Genomic DNA, 20,682 nt, shown 5'->3' with positions numbered 1-20,682 from the left:
AATCTCATTAACACGGTTTAACAAGTGTGAAAATTGTTTTTACAGGGGATTATCTGCCTAAGCCAAGCAGCTACTAGCTGTAGCCTTTTATTTAACAGACAGACACAAGAGTGGTAATGATCTTCTTGCCTAACCCTTGGCAAGAAAGAAATGAAGCATATTTGCTAAAAAATGTATCTCCTACTTCTTTTCCTAGAATTGGAAGGCAGACAACAGTGTTGGGTGGATGAGGTGAGACATAAAAGATCTGTATAACAGTTAACAGTTAACAGCGTCACTGTCACCATTCAGTTAAATCAGTTTTTCCAGGAAGTCCTCCATTGATGGGCAGTGGATGTCTGCTACTTCTGCCTGGAAGGTTTGACATGTCTTGTTCAGTTGTGCTTGCCTTCCTTCTGACAGCCTGTTATTGTTTTCAGTGATTGGTCAGTTGACCCTTTTTAACAGCTATGGGGTCTTTTAATTCAGTTACATTGAAAGAATGTGTTTTTGTTCTTGTGTAATCTAATTTCTCAGAGAAAGGACAGATGTAACTGACAATCAATGACATTTTGGAGGAGTTGCCTCTACTTTCATTAATTCCAATGTGTTTAACCATTTTCTCCTTTCTTCAGTGATATCTTGCCCTTTCTTTTCATATTGTCACTGTTCTGTCTTTTTGACATGTGTTTTTTTTTCTCTTTTTGTCGTTCTAGTTTTAAGTCTTCCATTTTCAAAAATTTGCGCAGTTGACCAATAGTAAGCCATCTTCACAGTGCTGACCCCCTAATGGGACACAGAGCTGGATGGAGGAAGCTATCATTACTAGAATGTATTAATCCTGTAGCAAACAAGCTAACAAGCTTACTAACTGACAGTTAAGAAGCTTTGGCTAGCAAGCTTGAGAGGACCTTCTTCTGTTAGATTCCATGCAAACAAGGACAACTTAGCAGTGGTTAATTCTCCTCACTTTGTTTCAACAGATACCATGTATTAAAGTGTTGGTGTGTTCTTTAGACATTAGCTAAAATATACAAGCTTCGCTCAATAAGTGACGGACAACTGCAGCTTAATGGTTTCCTAACAACAGCATAAAGAGGTGGATTCTAGCAACATGCCTTCTCGACTCCTCACAAATTCATCCAGTAGAGGGAAATAAGCACTGTAACCACTTAAAATTGTGTTATTTTCACGTTCAACAACTAATATTGCTAGGAAGCATGTATCTGACTTATGCAACCTGCTTGAGCTTTAAATGATAATGGATTAATATTTCCTCGACCCCCATCTCAGAAAATCCTTTGATGCCTCAGATTCCAACAGAATTAGGCTAACAGGGGCCTTTATATGACATGCCACTGATTCAAAGTGTGGGTCATAAATACACCATACATTCATTTGTCAAACCTATCTTTCAGCACACAGCACACAAGCATGCATGCATTCATGCATGAATGCAGCCATAATAAAGACGTGCTAAACATTAAAAAGGTCACTGCCATGTTCAAACCAAACTGCATGAGTAAAGCGACTCAAACAGTCAAGCTTCAAAAATGTCCACATTAACATTCAGCAATGTGTGCACCTGGAAATTCAATACATATAAATAATCATAAGAACTTTTTTGACAGGATTTTCCCCAAAAAATAAACTCTGTAACTTAAAATGATATAAGTATTTCTGTGTGAATACTCACATAGACCACGTTCACATAGTCATCGTCAGAGAGGGTCTCTAGCATCTTGCTGACGGACGTTCGGATGAGTTTAAGGGTGAGACCTGAAACGCTGCCACTCCTGCAGTTTGAAACAAAGATGGTCTATGTTTTACAACATCAATCAATAGCATAGTACAAAAAACTGGTCCACTGGTTTTAATGGACATTTAAATAGGCATTAACATAGGCTATGTCATTGGTACACTTTCATATATAAGGCAATTCTTGGTCTGCTACCAAGCTACCTATGTGTTCACATCATGCAGAAAAGCAATGGGCGACACTCCTTGCGTTCTCAGGACTTCTTTATACTCTCTGTGCCAAATACCCGTACGGAAACGGGAAAGAAGGCATTTCTGTATTCTGCACCTTCAGCATGGAATACGTTGCAAAAGGACTTCAAACTCACTGAATTAATCTCGTTAAATGCATTTAAATCCAAAATGAAAGACTTAGAGGCAGATGCCTTAATACGTAAATTCTCTTAGATTGTAAAAATGATTTAAAATGACTTTATGAAATGTTAGCTTACTAGTCTTCTGTGTTATTTGTCTGTACCTATGTGTTTGTATTTTTTTATATGCTGCTGTCTGTCTTGGCCAAGTCACCCTTGAAAAAGAGGTTCTTAATCTCTCCTGGTAAAATAAATGTTAAATAAAATAAAAAAATACAAAATAAAAAATTTAAATTTAACCTTTTAATGGCACAAAGCTCTTTAACTGCACCTCTGCCGACTTGCTCCACTTGTGCTCTCTTTTCTAATGTGAAATACTCTTTACTCTTTACATACTTTTCCGGAAATGTATTGCTGTACTCCTCTGCTTTCCTGCTGCTAGATGGATAAATAAAAAGTTTTTTTAAGGAAAAATGTCTCTGTCAATTGTCCCTTTGAAAACTGGACTTTCTGCCTGATCAGGGCAGTGAAGGAATGGTCAGTGGGTCTCCAAACCTTAAATATCCATACCAAACTTCATAGCAGTCTAGCTAGTTGTCGAGATAACTTATTATGCACTAACAACAACTGACATTGCCATTTTTAAAGCCTTTCGCCTGCAGGGCATAAAACTAGTCATGAGCTATAAGCAGCAGATATTGGATCTCGTGACTACATGTTTCTTCCATTAACAAGCAAGCTAGATGTCGCATTAACCACCAAATTAGGTAAGCTTCAATAATGACATGAGCGATACACATGTCTCAGCTAATGGCTTGTGAATGTTAGTGAATGTTATAAAATTAATGACAAAATATCAGCACTGCCAAGACTAGACTGCTTTGATCATTTTCTTGCTTGCTAAAACAAGATGGGGAGCCTGCACTGTTTGATATATAAATACGCCACTAAATTGGTTCCTGCAGGTAAAAGAAAAGAAAAGGACAGAAACTTGAAAAATGGATAAAAAGTTATTTTCACCAAAGCTTTTAATGTCTAATAAGCCTCATCAATCCTCTGTGGGCCAATTACCAGAGCTGTGTTAAGAGCTGAAAGTGGGCACATTTAGTTTTTCATTTAACATACTGCGTAATCATTTAGCCCTGGTGCTCTGCCATCAGTGTCATCTCTGATGAACCTCCACCTGAGTGGAAAAATTTAGACAAATCACTTTGACGCAGTTGATGTTCTTGCATGCAGCAGGCATTTCTTTAACTGTGGTTCCACTGGTTATGGTAGATAATGAAGTGGGAATGATCGTCGAGTCATCAGCAATTATAAGGGGGAAAAGTATGCTAGTATAAAAATGGTTTTAGAGCGGCCTTAAAGGATAAGGCTGCCGTTATTGAATATTTTTCTTATGGTCAACAAAGTCCATAAAAAGACAGAAACCAACAGTGCGTTAGTCCGTCTCTCAATGCTTTCTGACCTCTTCCTGGTCTGTGGCTCTCGGCCATAAGCCTCCTGAAGATGCAAATGTTTAAACATGTCACCAATATATATTTTTGGAAAAAGCTTAGTAATTTCCTAAAACAGCTGGGCACTGTTGTTTTTAGCAAACACCGCTCAACCTTGAGAAAATGGAGTATTTGTTGAGAATTATTTACCCACAGATTAATACACATTTAGTGCTGTAATGACTATTTACAACAACAAGACAGTGTATGATTGAGTGACTCAAAATAAACTACAGAAATGGAGGTCTTTCGGGCAGAGTTATAAGCTATATCAGGCTTTGGATACACAGGCAACACTCCTTTCAGGCTCCTTTCAGAGGATCACATTGACAATAATAAAAATATAGAATATTGCAGGCCTTACCCTTTCAGTTTGTTTCTCCTAAATACCTTCTTTCTACCCAAAAAACAATTTGACGCTATTTATTAAGATTTAAACTATGATATCACATTACATAATTATTGGTAAATTTGCACTCCAATTAATCGTCAGTTGGAATGGGGTTTCAACCGTTTGGCCTTGGTAATTACAGAGAATAAACTCCATCTTCTCCATTTTGAAACGAATATGATGAAATCAAAAAACATCCAAATCATGTATTTCTTAAAAATGATCTGTGGTTCTATATACTGCTGTTGCTCCAGAATCCTCTCTAACCTAAAAAACTAACCTAAACTTTTAAGGCATAAATCACACGAAGAAACAACTGGACTGCAAATGATGAAGTTGCCCAATACACTCACTGATATTTGTTTGTCAGTGTCACACGAGTGCCGAGGCAGCTAGGAGCACAGCAGTGCCCAGCGGGGGTGCAGCCAGTCATAGAGTTAGCATTGGACAAAAGAAAATAAAATCTGACTGTAATATATGAATCATAAGGTCGTCACTCACGCATCCACCAGGATCAGCATGTCCTTGGGTGACGACGCCCCCTGAATGTACCTGGTGAGTAATAACACACAGACACACACACACACACACACACACACACACACACACAGGTTATGGATATAGCACATATATAGCACATAAATATATCTATATATATATATATATATGTATGTATATAGACAGAGACACAGAAAACATACATGTAATTATCGTAATGCATGAATGATTTTTAAAACTAATTTCTAAAGAATCTATACAACACAAAGAAACACGTAATAGTTATGAGACTGTCATATCGCTCTTATTTCTCTTTGAGCAAGTAAACAAATATCACATACAATAATTTGCATTTAAAATAAATCAGACTCTGATATTCTTTCTCCCATTTCTTTAATAAACAAAACATTGTGTGTCTAAGACTACTAAAGCTTTTGTATTGGTACCCTTTGATCTGCGGTGGCTTAATCATCATAGTGCTCTGATGTGTTTGTTTGAGTGGGTTTGGCTTTGGTCAGACACCTGGATATGATTGTTTAAAACTCTGTGTTTGTGTGTACAGATGCTCTTTTGTGTAACCAGTTTATGCAACATGCAAATACACTTTTTGCAAATTAATGTTTAATATGACAATTACACAGGGTTGAGTCTGAACACTAGAGAAATTACTTACAATGAGATGATTAGAGAGACAGAAATAAAACCGCACATCAAGCGTCTACACTCACCACGGTCGCCTGCGCACATCGTAGAGGTCGATCTTATTTGCCGAATTGCTCGAGTTGATCCAAGGAGATGCTGGCATTTGGCAGAAGGAAAGAAATGTGGAAAAGAAAGTATGTTTACATTAAGTTTGTATCTAAGTTAATAACAGCAAATAGGTGTGTCAATGGCCAAATCATCTTGTGTCTTATATCTTAATGTATCTTTCAAAGAATAGTTTGGACTTTTGGGTAAATAGGCTTATTTACTTATTTACCAGGAGTTCGAAGAGAAGATCTGATTTCTGTGTGTTAAGTATGCAACTTCAACCAGGAGGTGATAAGCTTAGCTTAGCATCAAGCACCTCTGCTCCTGTGTTTAATCTGTACAAAATTTAATTGTAAAATTGGCAATTAAAAGCGGCCAAGGAACCAGCAAACACTTTGGAAAGAGCCAGGGTAGAGGTATTTCCCCCTGCATCAAATCTTTCTGCTAAGCTAAGCAATGTGCCTCCTGGTGCTAGTTTGATACTTAGCACACAGCCATGAGAGCAGTCTTGATCTGCTCTTGTACTCTTGGCAAGAAAGCTAGAACAATTAATTTACTGCAATCTTTTAAGTATAGGGGACAATTCAAAAGTAAGATTTTAAAACCAAACATTATCAGAGATACAACGTTCATGACCATCTTCACATATATTTTTCAAAAAGTGATTCATGGCTATCATGCCTCTTTCTCATCCAAAAGTCACAAGAAAGATTTGTGGTAAAGTCAGTGGACAGCAACACAGTGTTAAGAAAAGTTTGCTTGTGTTTGCATGTATCTCCTTGCAACATGATGAAATGGCCCTTGGGTTGCAATTTCTGTCCCCATCACTGACTACAGGAAGGACAGCAGGCTCTTGGAGTAACCCCATCAGCTGTAGGGCCTACTCACCTGGGTAGTACCGAGCCAATCCGGTGGCAGAGCCAAACACCTGCCAGAGGAGTGACGGATCTTCCTCTTTGTTGCTCCGGAAAACCTCCTCCAAGGCCTCTGTCCAATTTAGCTCATTCAAAATGATGGTAGCTGGAACACACAGACAGACAGACAGACAGACAGACAGACAGACAGAAAGATAGACAGACAGATTAAATGAGTCACACTTGTACAGAAGTACAAAATCATAAAAATCACAGAACAAAATGTCAAGGCTTTTCTAAAAACACTCTGAGAAGCAATTCTGAGGAAGGAGAAACCATGCTTGAATGTCTAACACACAAACACACACACAGACACATTTGCCAGTATTAGGCTGCTGACATTGATGGCTGAGAGTAAGCCTCCTCACAGATATCCAAACTGACGTCAATCTGCTATGATGAGATATTTCCATTTCTTTTTTTCTCTCAAAACACACACACACACACACACACACACACACACCAAAATCTACAGTAGTGAAAAATGAGCAAAAGAGAGGGGAAACGGGAGAGCGAGAGGCAAAAACCGAGTGATTCAATTTCATATTTGTGGAATAAGACAAAATCATCTTCCGGGTACTCAGGACAGATATACAGTAAACGTTTTGTTTACCTGTTTGTCAGCAGGAGCTCTTACTGGCTTAATGCTCCAACAATCTAGTTTGATCGAAAAAGGCAGCGCTCTGCCTGGGAGAGTGGTCTACATGTCAAAGTGATGCTGTGCATGACTCATACTTGGTGTGTGTGTCAGTGTGTAGATGCCACCGTCTATATGTGTGTGTGCTTTATTGAGAGCAACAGCATTAAAGAAACAACAAAGAACAAAAAAAAGGAGAAAAATCAGGGCGGGACAAGGGGCAGGCAGGAGGTTTGCTAAGGCAGAGTCATCCGTGACAGACAAATAAAAGCTGCTTGGTTAAAGTGAGTTATGACGTGTTAGTGTGAAGCACCTGTACTCGTAACTCAGTTGGAGAATTATATATTTACAACATAGCAGGAAGAGGCGCTAGAAAGACAAGCATGGCAGAGTGAGAGAGGGAGAAAGAAATTTTATTTAACCCCAGCATTTGACTGATGTATTTGCCTGAAAAAAAACCCCAGAAACCTCCAAGGGCCATAACTCAAATCAAGAGCACAGGGGACGTCACAGGTGTACATACTGTTAGAGGCGGTGTAACTCATCAAATTTAGACTTTCTCGTCAGCATAAAAAGTAATCCTGGTGACTGTTGTCTGTGCATCCATGGTTACAGTGCAAACAGAAACTGTTACTGGTGCAGCATGACATTTCATGGTGCAGATTTGTCAAAATGTAAACCTACATTGCTAAAAGAAGACACTACAGCCACCCTAGCAGCTCTCTGAAACTACACTTATGCTACTGTTAGTATGTTAACATGCTGATGTTTAGCAGGTATAGTGTTCTGCACATTAGTTCATGCTCACATTTGCTAATTAGCCCTAAATACAAAGCTGAGGCAGATGACAATGTCATTAATTTAGCATGTCTTTGGTCATAAGGCAAACTATTGGACAAATTAAATGTTGACCTTTTGACCTGATGATGGCGCTAACTGAAAGGTCAGGGGATCACTAAAGTTATTTCAGTTGTTGTTTCAATATTTATTACATCAGAAGAACATAGAGTTTGGCGTCCAGGTTTCAAACTCATCACTCCCCACAGATATAGTTAAATAAAGATATTTGGGAGTAATAAGCAATATTTTAAACCCCCTAGTCAGGATGCTAGGATAATGGTGGGACTGAACAAACAGGCCGCAGTCCTGATTTAGGGCAGTGGTGGCGATGACATGGCAGAGGGAAAGATGGGACATTTTGCAGCTTTAATAGACTGTCAAATTGGGAGGATGTGTTTGGCATGTCATGTGTGTAAATAGCAGTGCAGCTCGAGTTGACTGCCTGAACTTGCTTGCAGGTGTCATTCCATTAGAATTCATCCTAGGGGGAACATGAATGTATGTAGTGAATGCCATGGCGAACCTTGCAAATGTTATTGAGACTTTCAGTTTGGAGCAAAGTGGTGGACCGATCGACCAACCCACGACAAACTGACACTGCCATTCATAGAGCCTTGCTGCTAGCATGACTAAAATACTACACTAGCATATACAGTATAAACTTCCAATTTAATATTTTATGCACCTCATTTATACGAATCAGGGTAGACACTTCTCGATGTAGTGCAATAAAATTCAACAGCACCACAAAATACACGAAAAAAACGAACAAGGGTTTGATTTATTACAGGTTTGCACTAGCTTTGTGCTAGGTGTACATAATAAACTGGTAGCTGATTGTACAGTATTTTCTGAGTGTTGAAAACTTTTATACATCCAACAATTTAAAATTGTATATAACTTTTGTTTTTACAAACTTATCCGTAAACATTTGTAGTGCCACTCAGAGAGAACACAGCAAAACAACAGAGTTATAAAGAGGGTTTGAAATCTGTTTTGCTTTTGTACTGTGAGTACTAGTCTGTTTGGATTGAACTGATACCAAGAATAGCCAAGCATACTCTTTTAACAAAGTAAATAAGCAATGCCCAACTATAAAGCTGGGAAAAATATAATTTTTTTTCTCTTACCCTCCCACATCTTTCTTGTTTTTTCTGCTCACTGCCCTGTGGCTCTCACGCTCACTCAGGCTCCTCACTCCCTCCCCTCCTCACAACCACCTCTTTTGCCAAGGCACTATTTCCATGCTTTGTAGGATAAAGAGAGAGTTTAGTTTAGGCCAGGCCTTAAATGGCTCCCTGTGGTATTGTAGAGCAAAGCGTGTCCCAATGACAAGTGGTGACAATTTGTTCAGGCCTAATCTCTCTGCTCCCTGAGGATGGCTGTTAATGGATTAGTCCTGCTGGTTTCCGTAACATCAGTAACAAGAAGTCTCAGGGTAACAAAATCTCATACATACCCCCCCACCCCCATACTGCTCACACTGAACAGTGAGCTAACAAGGAAAGAGCACATTCAGTATTTCATTTGACCACCAGCTGCCACTGCAGGAAGTCAATGTAGTGATGCACCCATAAGGTGAAAGACAAAATAAATGACTGAGACGGAGAGTTTGTCCTTACTCACCGGTCTGTTTTTATGTGTTGCATTTGTGTAAAATTGTCAAAACCATTATTCCCACAGGAGTTTGGATGCAGACACACATCACACACACCCCCAATGGGCAGGTGATGTACCACTTAGTAACTGTATCAAAGGCGTTGCAAAGCAGTGTCCTCTAATCTCAGCCAAATACTGGAACACGCAGTCTCTGTGGCGATGTGTCTGTTGCTTGCTCGAGGTCACCATGATGAGAGTAAGAAACGAGAAGTATCACTTCAGCAGTGCTCTGGTCAGCTCTATTTGTCAGGTGTGGCGTCATGGCCTGAGGGACTTCTGGGTGTGTGTTTTTGTGTCTGTATACTTAAAGCTACAAACACAGATCTGGATTTCAGTAAAAGCATTTTCCCTAAAGGGGTTGCATATACTAAATGATAAACAATAAAGCATTGTCAATGTGTTTCTGGCAGAATTCTGTTTTCACTCTTATGATATTAGAGAAATGACAATAAGTGAACAGAGAAATGAAGAACAGAGCAAGGAAGCAACTGGCAGGGGTTTTGTTTGAACAGGTTTTTAGTAAAAGGTACATGTGGATGTAAACATGTGTATATTACTTTATGTGTACAGTTAAAAATTAAAAAGATGTTGGCCTGCCATGCATAAAATTAACAGGAGCGATGAAAAAATAAAAATAGGCTAAATAAATAACAAATGTTCCAGTGTCGCAGTATTTTCACTTTTCCCAGGATAAGGTTATGGCCTGGGTCACACCAGAAAGTAGCACAGCCTGAACCTGAGGAAATAGAAAAGTTCAAAAAATTGAATAGCGTAGCAGACAAACTAACAACTAACACGCTAGCCAGTTGGGAACATGCAAGTGCTCGCCACAAATAATGTAACAAACAAAAGAGTATCTGGATTGACAACCAAAAACAAATTAAGCAGTTAAGGAAGGTGGAAAAAAGTAATAAATCCACTGAAATACGCCATCATAAATGGTGGCATGACCAGGCATTTAGTCAACACACTTCAGGTTTTGTTGTGTTTTTTTTATTAACAGGTAGGGACAAGTCCGGAATTGATTTATAAATAATTGTCAGTTGGTTCCAGTACTGAGCTTTTTGGGTCTGGTCCTGCAAACCTATACCTGTCCTGCATCCCTGTAAGCCCCCGGTTGGACTTATCCATCCATCCATCCATCCATCCATCCATCATCAACCGCTTATCCTGCGTACAGGGTCGCGGGGGGCTGGAGCCAATCCCAGCTGGCATCGGGCGAAAGGCGGGGTACACCCTGGACAGGTCGCCAGTCCATCGCAGCCCGGTTGGACTTATCCATTTGTAATTGGTGCATCACTGAGTGGCCACCAATTAAAACAAGCCAGACTGAGGACTGAAAAATCACTTATTTAGATGATAATGAATTCAGCAAAGATGCTCAACCATGCCAGCTTCATCAATCACACTATTCAAATATCACATGGTCAACAAGTGAAGACATGCAAGATAAAAAAGAGAATGATTAATGGGGCGAGAAGACATGGGAACTGAATACGGAGAAGAAGATACTAAATATTCCCTGTGAGGTATGTAGATGCTTTCAAAAACAAATCAAACAGGATTCTGGCAGTAATTGATGCGGGTGGCTGCGGTGGGTGGAGGAAAGCTGCGCAGTGCCATGGTGGCTGAAAGCGCCTGTGTATTTGAAAGTAATTACATGGTGGGGGCTGAAGTGGTGAGAAACTGCAATCATCGAATCAGAAGGGGTCCTATTTTCGATGATACTTCGCCACTCACCAAAGAAGGACTGGCCATCAGGACTGGGAGTTTTCCTGGTGGGCCACTGGACAATTCGGCGGATTATCCACATATAGAGACAAAAAAGCGCAGTTGAAAATTGATTGGTATGTGCTTTGATCGACTGGCCCATAGTGTGTGGTTACTGGCACAGATGTGGGTGGGGCGGGGATGTTTTAACAGAGATTGGCTATATATGATATGTCAATCAATCACATACTCACATACACATACACATACATCAGAGCATAATGAATTTGTTGAAATGCGGACCAAACCCCTACCCTGGTTATTTGAGCTTAACCCTTAGAAGTCTTGTGCAATTTTAGCCTAGCTTTTAAATACTTTTGATGTTGCCTTTATATAGCCTACTACATTAAAACATGTTTGCTCAATCAAGCATATTGAAGGGTGCAAATGTAAACTTGCAAATATGAATATAAAAAGGTAAAACTGAGATAACAAACTGTGACCTGATCACACAGCGTGATCAGGGACTCCAGGGGGTTAATAAATTATGGATAAAAAACATGCGACGTAACGCAAAGGTGGTGCTGAAAAGTCGGTTGAGGCAGGTGAAGCAAAATGTCTCAAAATTACAGACTTCTGGTGTTGCTGCTACTTCTGCTGTTATATCAGTCACTAATGAGGTAGCTAACAGTTACATGGGTATCAATGAGATATTGATATGACTGTTTTTTGTTTGACTAGCTTAGAGACTGAAGTCAGATCTGTTTCTGGCTCAATGAAAAAAAAATACTAAAATCATAAATGTTGTTACAATGACTGCTGCCTACCTTGCCTAACTAGGCCAAAATCAGAGGCCTTAGACCACTTCCTCCATTTAATTAATTTATTGTACTATACTGACCAGGAACAAATTCCCAGGCCATTTTTTTTTCCCCAGTCCGCCCTGCTACTCACTGCTGATTGTGACATGAGCACCAATGCACCCTTTTGCAGGTGCACAGCACTGACATCACCTTTAGCTTTAACACACCTTAAAGAGGTCATATTATCCTTTTTGGCCTTTTCCCTCCCCTTTTATTGAGTTATATATCTTTTTGTGCTTGTAATAGGTTTGCAAATTGAAAAAGCCCAAAGTCCACCACAAAGGGAGTTCCCATCTCCCACAGAAAACACTGCTCTGAACTGCCTGAAAACAGCTTGTTTATAGTCCAGCCTTTTCTTCCACTTTTTAGTGACATCACAAGAAATGACGCGTCCTAATGCTTGCCTAGAGGCTAGTCAGACACGGTATAAAAAATACTGGTGGAAAAACACGCTGAGCTGCAGCACACATTGACAAGACGTCTGCCTGCTGCCTCTACTCTCCCTTCCAAACATTAGCTACCCTCCAGGCAGTCAATAGCCATAAAGTTGTTACTGTGATGTAGAGACAGGGCAAAGTTAAAACTTTACGTTTGAAAGATACATTTGTTAAAAATGAATAACTCACCACTCTGAAGCTCTTGCTCCAGACTATGTTGCTAAGTAGTGCAATAGCGGCCCTGCCACTGTACAATTTCGAACAACTTCTGGAGGGCCCAAAGTGCACCAAAAGTTAACTTTAAGCTGTTTTGAGAATAGAGGACATTCCTTCACATGGTGCCAGGAAATTGTACTAGAGGATGTAAGATTGGTGATGGGAAAACAATTGGCTGAACAATTGGTCAAGCTGGCTTGCTGTGACCTTGCAAGCACACTCAAGTCCTCATTTAGTGTGTGTGTTGTGTTCTTAAAGCAAACCTCACATGGACTGTGTCCATATCATTGCATAAATCATTTAGGTTAAGGTTTCACCTATAGTGCTGTATAGATTTATAACCTTAGCATAAACGTAAATGAAAGGACTAGCATATCTGACATAAAGAAGCTAGTGAAGAAGCTATAATCATCACCGAGGCTGCAGGCACCAATATAGCCTCACTTAAAGTTTCAGAAAATAGAACCCTCTTGAAAATGAGATGATGCATTTCAAGAGGGTATCCTTTAATAAATTCAGTAAATTCAGATAGTATAAGATATTTAGGAGATTTTGTTTTATTTTATTTTATTAGAGATTAATGTGCATAGTTCATCTTAACATGTAGGAAAAACCTTCTTTGTTTTCTAATGAAATAGTGCAGGAGACCCTTGGGAGTTTTGCTACATTCTGTGAACATTTACTCATTTAACTGACGCTTTCATCCAAAGTGACTTACAATTGCTATATTTGTCAGAGGTCACATGCCTCTTGGAGCAACTAGGGACACATTGGTGTCTCACAGTGGATTTGAACCCAAGTTTCTCACACCAAAGGCATGTGAGTTATCCACTGCGCCATCACCACCCCAGGGAAAAAGGACAAAATTTAAAATTCATATGTACTAACATGTAATTTGTATGGGGTCTTCTCAATAGTGGATAGTAGTCAATAGTTCTATATAAGTGGGACCAGTAGGAGGGGTCTCTCAGATCAGACAGACAGGAGGAGATCTCACGGCATCTTTTTTTGTCTCTGATAGATTAAAATTGGGAAATAACTTTGCATCATCATAGAATATCCAAAACCTAGTTTCATCTAATTTTCTGTCATGCAATACTTCTAGAATTTCATTACCCTTGATAATCTTGGTATTGGGTGATATCCTCCCAACCATTGAGTTTATCCATATTGTCTGAACAATTCCTGGTTATTAATGATTGTTATATTTTATTAATTGTAAAAGATATAAATTTTTTCCTTCTGTAAATAAATTATTTTATTTAACTTTGCCAATTAGCTTAATTTGTTGTGATTCTGATCTTGTAGAAAGAAAAACCTGTGTTTATCCATTTTTCAGGACCCGCCCTACTCCGATTCTGATTGGCTAATAGTCCTTAACTAGGAATTCGTCAAATAAATTTGCCTCGCTAGTTAAAGCTGCAATTTGCACTGAAAATAGAACAAATTGTGGAAAAACAGTACATTTAGATAAGATGTTAGATGGAAAGATGTGGGTAGCAAGAGCAGTAAACTCTGCAGAGAGAGCTGGGGGTGAGAGGACTTTAGCTGAGCTGTGGCTATGCTGGACATCACACTGCACCCCACACTATTTTACTGTGCTTGCCATTTTCAGCCATTTTTGAAAAATTATATTTCGCTCATCATGGGATGTGGACATCTGGATTTTACACCCAGTTGATCCTGACTGGTATGGTCTCAGTCCAACTTTATTTATTTAGCCATAGTGCTTAATGGCCAATAATCATAATGTGGTCCCTGCCTTGACAAACACATGAATTGCCGAAGAGTTAAAGACAAGCGGTGTATCACAGTTCAATTCCAGCTTTGTAGATATAAGTGTCTGCGTTAAAGGATGATGGTGTGTGGACACCATCTGACAAATAGGTGATCATTTGGTCATGCCACAGCAGCTAACACTAAGTGCAGTTATAATGAGCCTTGGTGAAAACCACCCAAGGTGATACGAAGATGTCAAGAGACGCAACACCAGGGGGAGGGGGAAGGGATAAAGAGATATGGGCACCAACACACACACACTTGAGTCGTTGAGAAAAGACCTTTTGGTAATCGTCACTGTCTTGCGATCAGGAGCAATTACTCACACAACATATACACACACTTATTACTGCCTATTTATGCCTCACTTGGATCATGAGGTTGCAAACTTTCTACAGTTTAAAATTGGTTACCATTATTGGGAAACAAATTTAGCAATACAGTATGTGACATTGCAGAAATTTCTTTCATCACTGTTTTAGAAGTTTTTTGGCTAGGTAAAAGATGATTTCTCTGGGAACTTTTTGGCATAGAGGGGAATTCAAATGTGAATCCCAATCATCTGATTAGAAAATCCTGGGAAGGAATCCAACTTGCAAGGACACAGGTCGCAGACATAATGACAGTGAGAGCAAGAGGAAAGCAAGGAAGGAAGGATGACAAGAGAGAGAGATGGAGATGAAGATACCTCAAGAGTTTGGCAGCTAGCTCGGTAAAAGAAATAAGACGTGTATCATGTGGCACAAGAGTGCAAAAAGAAAAAAGAAATCAATTTATATGCTGTGAGCTTTGCCACAGGGACCGTGACTTCAGTACAAACTCGCTCACATACACATTGTCACAGTATCTCAGCACGTCACTGTGTGTGTGTATCTCAGGCTGACAGGTGCCACACAGCGTTGATGCAAACGGGCATCAGATGAGCCTCGGATCTCCTGCCAAGGCCACAACGCTCTCCTCTCATTGCTTCCACGCCAATCTGTCTAATGAGCGAGATGACACGCATACGCAGCCATGAGATCCACATTCAGTACAGTAGGTCCATGCAATGTGACGCACACACCCCAAGTGTTTCTTCCTCTCTCTCTCAAACACATTTACACACACACAGACATCATCTCCAGCGTGCATGCACGTACACACATAAACACAATACTGAATCCCATTCTGACCACCCACACTGGATCAGCAGGGAGAATAGATTCAAATCAGCAGGACTAATGCGGGGGAGAAAGACAGTGGCACATTTGTCTCCAAACACCCCACTATTAATATTCTCAATAAAATAGAGTTTGGGAGGATGGTGATGGTGGGTGGTGTGAAGGGATAGCGCTGTGGAGGGGTTGAAGGACAGGAAGAACAGAGCAAGGTGGTGAAGAGGAAGGAAAGAAGTATGACTAAAAAGGTAGGGAAGAAGGTAGGGAAAAAGAACTAAATCACAAATCAAGGAGAAGGGAAAAGGAGGAAAAGGAAGGAATGAAAACGGGTGAGGGTTGCAGAGAAAGTCAAATCACAGAAGAAGTGGATGACACATCTGTCTAGACGCCAGCATTGTCTAGACAAAGTCCCCTAATCAAGTTACCGATCCTTCTTCCACACAACAAGATAGAACACCAGGGTGTGTCTAAGTATGTGTGTCTCCTTGTACACACACAAAGACACACACACTTGGATACACATTGCCATGGCAACACTGACAGTGCTGACCAGCCGGAGTGGCATCAATGTGGCAGGCCGTCCTTGCCTTGGAGATAGAGAGAGAGAAAGAAAGAGGGAGACAGAGAGCAGCAACACCAGCCTAGCTTTGCTACTTTGCTAACTAGAGCTCCACCCAGCTCCACCCAGATCCAGACTCTCCACCACCTGCCTGAGAGCAGAGAGTAGGGATGCTGCAGTAGAGGACATTACAAAAAAAAAAGGATTTCTGCTACTTGACATTTTATTTATGGTGCTCAACACAGTGGAATACTTTTTTCTATACACAGACACACATACAAAATTAGAGGCTGTAAAATGATGAGCTGCAGTGGGGTAGCTTAACTTAGCTCACAGACTGGATAAAGGGGAAATCAGCTCAACTGGCTTATTCAAAGGTAATTTGTCAATTTTCCCTTAGTTTTTTGGGAAGAGTAAACTAACAAAATATATAAAGATAAAAAAATGAATTAGTGAGCTGTGTAACCTTTGATCCAGGCCAGCTGTATCCCTGTTTCCAGTCTTTATGCTAAGCTAAGCTAACCGCCTGCTAGCTATAACTTCATTTTTATCTGACAGATATGAGAGTTGTGTCAATCTTCTCATATAAATCTCAGCAAGAAAGGGAATGAGTGCATTTCCCCAAAATATTGAATGTTCACAGTCCAGCCGACAGAAATGCTATACTGGGGTTTGATGCAAATAAAAGATTACAATTAAATGCAAGAAAGTAATGTACCAATGCAGACCTAGGCTCATAAATTCAGCATCACTTACTGAACCAACTGCACTAAAAAATAAATAAGATAATATAAAAGAAAGAAAGAAAGAAAGAAAGAAGGAAACAGAGGTCATATATAGTTGCAGAAACAGAGCAATATATAGACTGATGAATACCACTCGGAACAACCCCCTCCTCCAACACCCCAACCCACCCCTTGCCCTTTCATCATTATTGTTGCATGTAAAAATAACTGAGTGCATTTGGTCATTTGGCAATGACAAAATGTCTGCAGTCAGAAGCCTCAGAGGCTCTTCACGCTGCACATTTATGGTCCACCTTATGTGGAGTGACTCACTGTTTAAGTGACATGTGACTGAGTCCGCTACATTTAGCAAACCCAGTGTGACGACCATTACCGTAATTGATATTGAATGCTCAATCAATGCCAAGGAGGCTATTAGCTCTTGCCAGGGTACAATGCAATAATTTAACTGTTGATGCTTGCTACATGTCTGTGTTAAATGTAGTGTGTAACATGCAGAAATGATCTAATTTTAGTTATAAAGTGTCTTGTTAAGCAGCGTGAGACACTAATGATTTGCTATATACGTTTCCCTAAAGCTTGGGCTGACACTGCATGTCTTTGGATTGAACTAGATTTCATTAGGATTCTCTTATCAGATCACATGTCAATTCTAATTTAATATGCACTCTTTTCATCATCGCAAACTTCCCTTCATGTCTCCATTTTCGCCCTGTTTGTGTCCTCTTATTGCAAAATGTCCTTCCCTTCTACTATGTGTGGGCATGTTTGGTATGAGAGTGTGTCTGTAAGAAAGGACATTACATGTACTGTATGTTTCTGTGTGTATCAGGACACACATGCATCCTTGTGGTTTGTGTCAGCCTGTCCTTGCATTATACTCATTAGTGTGACAGAATTAGAGACTAATAACCCAGAGGATATGCCTGTGTGTGTGCATGAGTGTGTGGGCAAGTATGTTCTGCTCCATTTTGTGCATATAGTCAGTACTGATGCAAAAGCCAACACACTGATGCTAACATTACTTTTACAGTAAAGTCTGTTTCACATTTGACACTGTAAGGTCATAATGGATACAACGCCAATCATGTGGCTCTTGATGACTCACACTTGTCTAAAAGAGTTTAAGGCTGGCCACATTCTGTAATAGCATTCTTTATTATACCAGATGTAATTACTGTAAACCAAATCTAGTTTGACTGGTGGCCTGCCCAGTGTGTGTTCCTGCTTTATGTCCAATACATGCAGGGAGAGGCTCCAGGAAGAAGGGACAATTATCCTGATGAAGTTATGTGATTACCGTTAGATCAGCTTGATGTGAGAGTAGTGTAATCACACTACATAGTGCCAACAGTGCAAGGGGAGTATGGCAGAGCATAAAGAAGAAGTAACATGATAACCTCATATAAATGAGGCTAGTCTGATCTCCCTCATCAAGTACTGAAATACTAAAATATTCTGGTGGTTGTCTAAGCCCAAAAAAAGAAGAACTCTAGAAGAGGCTACAGCCATAATAGTGGCTTTGCGATGCTATATTTAGACGCAGAGGTCATTTTTGGTAATTGCTAATGTCAGCATGCTATCATGCCCTCAATGACAATTCTATCATGCTGTGTTTTAGCTGGTAATAATTGTTTACCACGTTCATCATCTTGGTTTAGTTTGGGAGCATGATAATTGGCACTAAACAAGTACAAAATAAGGTTAACAAGGGTGTCATTAGTTTGCAGGTTTTGCCAATCTATCTTGTAGATGTAGAGATATTTCAAGGGATAAGTTATCACTGACATGTTGGTGACACTTGATGAAGAGTCAATCACTTAAGCCGTGATGGTTCATCCTCTGGAAACAATGGATATCAGTACCAGTAGATATCAGTAAATTTATATTTATATTAAAACAGCTTTTGAGACATTTCACACGAAAAAACAAAAATGGTGGTGTTAAAAGGAAATGTCAGGGGGTCGCCAAAGTCATTAGGATTCATCCTCTGGGGATACATTTTTTGTAATCCATCAGTCCCTATTGCCATGCCACTAAGGTGGCTAAAAACTGAAAATAAACTAGGCACAACACTATGTTTATATGATGAAAGCAATGATCTAGAAAATTATGTCAAGTCGCTGAAAGAAGCAATGGTAAAAGAAATACTTGAATGTAACTTTCTGATAAAAACACCAAAATAACTGAGGACAGCTTCGGGCAAGTACAAAGCACCCACCAAAAGGACCTATAATTGGCAGACGCATTGACATTCTAAGTAACTGTCCCGAGAGGTCAGCAGTGTTATGAATGGAAGGGAAAGGAGCAGCTGGTGACCAGGGCAAAGAGGGGGCTAGCGTGTACTGGCCATTGGGTTGCTGGGCTATATATAGCCTAGAATGGCCTTGCCTTGGTGTTAAACTGTACACTGCGGACAGTGCTGGGAGGCTGAGCTCTACATCATGGGAACGCCTACTAGATGCTAGACGTTGTGGTGACAGGGATGAAGAGAGACAGATAGCCGGTGGGAGGTGATGGCTGCTGTGTACTATTTTTTATAATAGAGTGTAGATGATATGAGAGAGATTATAAATTTCTACAATGCATGTGTTTCAACTTACAGCCTTCATATATATCCGTAGGGATGTGGACGGCAGTGGTGTTGTAAGAGACGAGTCGTTTGAAGTCAGGGTCTATCTCGAAATCATCTGGAACATATCGGTTCTTCTTAGTCTGTGTCTGGTTAAACTGCACAAAAGGGGGGAAAAACGCAGAACATGAGGTTTCAAAAGCATCTTGCAAAGCATTTTTTGGCTTAATAGGGGTCTGTGTGTACACTTTTGGTTTGTAAACATACTGTGTATGCAGTTTCTTGTTAATGTGAATGACAAGGTGTCAATGTTGAGCGCTCACTGAAGTGTCACTACTGACAGATAAACTAAATCAAAATTTTAGGCAGTGAAACATAAACCCAGGCATCCAGAGAAATACAAAGAGGGGAGAGGGTCTGTCAGTCAAATACAGAGTGACATTAGTGTGCTGTGGGTGTGTGGTTCTTTCCCACTGGGAATGTGGAGGGGAATTAGATGCTGATCCCTGTTTACAAGAGCAGACAGATGACGTCTGAGGCCAAGGGAAGAATTCAATGTCTCACGCATACGCATGTGTTTCTGAGTGTGCTGATACTTATGCATAAAAAGCCCTGTACATGTGCATAATTTAGCAAAGTATGGATTTAAAATTAATAATTCCTATCCATGCATCACACACACACACACACACACATATAGAAACTTATTTTCACAGATTCCTAAAGGCTATCAATAAAATCTATCAGGTTAGTTGTCATGGTAATAATCTCTGGAGGGCTGCATATGGGTTGCTTGTGGTGTTTTATTTAAGAATTTGCATCCCTAATCAGAGAATATCAGAAGAGGGGTATCCAGTTGTACTTACGTCCTCTTTGGCATTGTAGTAAACAATTTTGTCGGCCTGCAAAGAGATTGAAAGAGAAACAGGAAAGATGAGTAATGAATGACCAGGATGTACACATATATGAAAGTGTCTTAATACCAGGCTGACCACAGCATCAGTGACAAGTGTGGTTGGGTGCTTTGTTGCATCTTTAAATCCATAGTGTCAGTCAGTCAGTGTGGAAGTCTCCAAATGGATGCCAAAATGTGCCCACACTAATCAAGGACAAAATTCCACTTAGCTATTTGGTGTCTCCTATAGTTAAATCCACTTCTACTTCTTTTCTACATAAGGAAAAGTGCCAAAGAAGAAGCTGTATGCATTAAATGGAAGTGCTGGACAGAACAAACAATATACAAGAAATTTTACTATTCGCAGATTGTTAGCAGTAGTGAGGCTAAAATGTGAAGTTTGCTCCAAAGATGGCAGTTGTTGAAAGGCCACGGCACAATTAACATCAAGTGGGTTTTTCCTGGGAGAATAT

At 39.9% G+C, this 20,682-nt stretch overlaps 1 protein-coding gene across 3 annotated transcripts in view; it reads right to left on the bottom strand.

Annotated features, from left to right (window-relative positions):
- Window positions 1-20,682, bottom strand: part of cacna2d1a (calcium channel, voltage-dependent, alpha 2/delta subunit 1a) — a 98,097-nt gene that overhangs the window by 33,072 nt on the left and 44,343 nt on the right. For all 3 annotated transcript variants that reach the window (XM_038738745.1, XM_038738746.1, XM_038738747.1), the window contains exons 5-10: window positions 20,181-20,216; window positions 19,346-19,472; window positions 6,114-6,245; window positions 5,204-5,273; window positions 4,479-4,529; window positions 1,676-1,775 (exon numbers count right to left, since the gene is read on the bottom strand). In XM_038738745.1, coding sequence (XP_038594673.1) covers window positions 1,676-1,775; window positions 4,479-4,529; window positions 5,204-5,273; window positions 6,114-6,245; window positions 19,346-19,472; window positions 20,181-20,216 — 516 coding nt within the window. The remainder of the gene's footprint in view (window positions 1-1,675; window positions 1,776-4,478; window positions 4,530-5,203; window positions 5,274-6,113; window positions 6,246-19,345; window positions 19,473-20,180; window positions 20,217-20,682) is intronic.

This window comes from Micropterus salmoides, unplaced genomic scaffold (assembly GCF_014851395.1).
Source record: "Micropterus salmoides isolate LMB-PRFRI ecotype aquatic unplaced genomic scaffold, ASM1485139v1 Ms_hic_scaffold_23, whole genome shotgun sequence".
Classification (NCBI taxonomy): domain Eukaryota; kingdom Metazoa; phylum Chordata; class Actinopteri; order Centrarchiformes; family Centrarchidae; genus Micropterus; species Micropterus salmoides.
The sequence above is the reverse complement of the archived record's forward strand: the minus strand, read 5'-3'. Positions and strand labels throughout refer to the sequence as shown.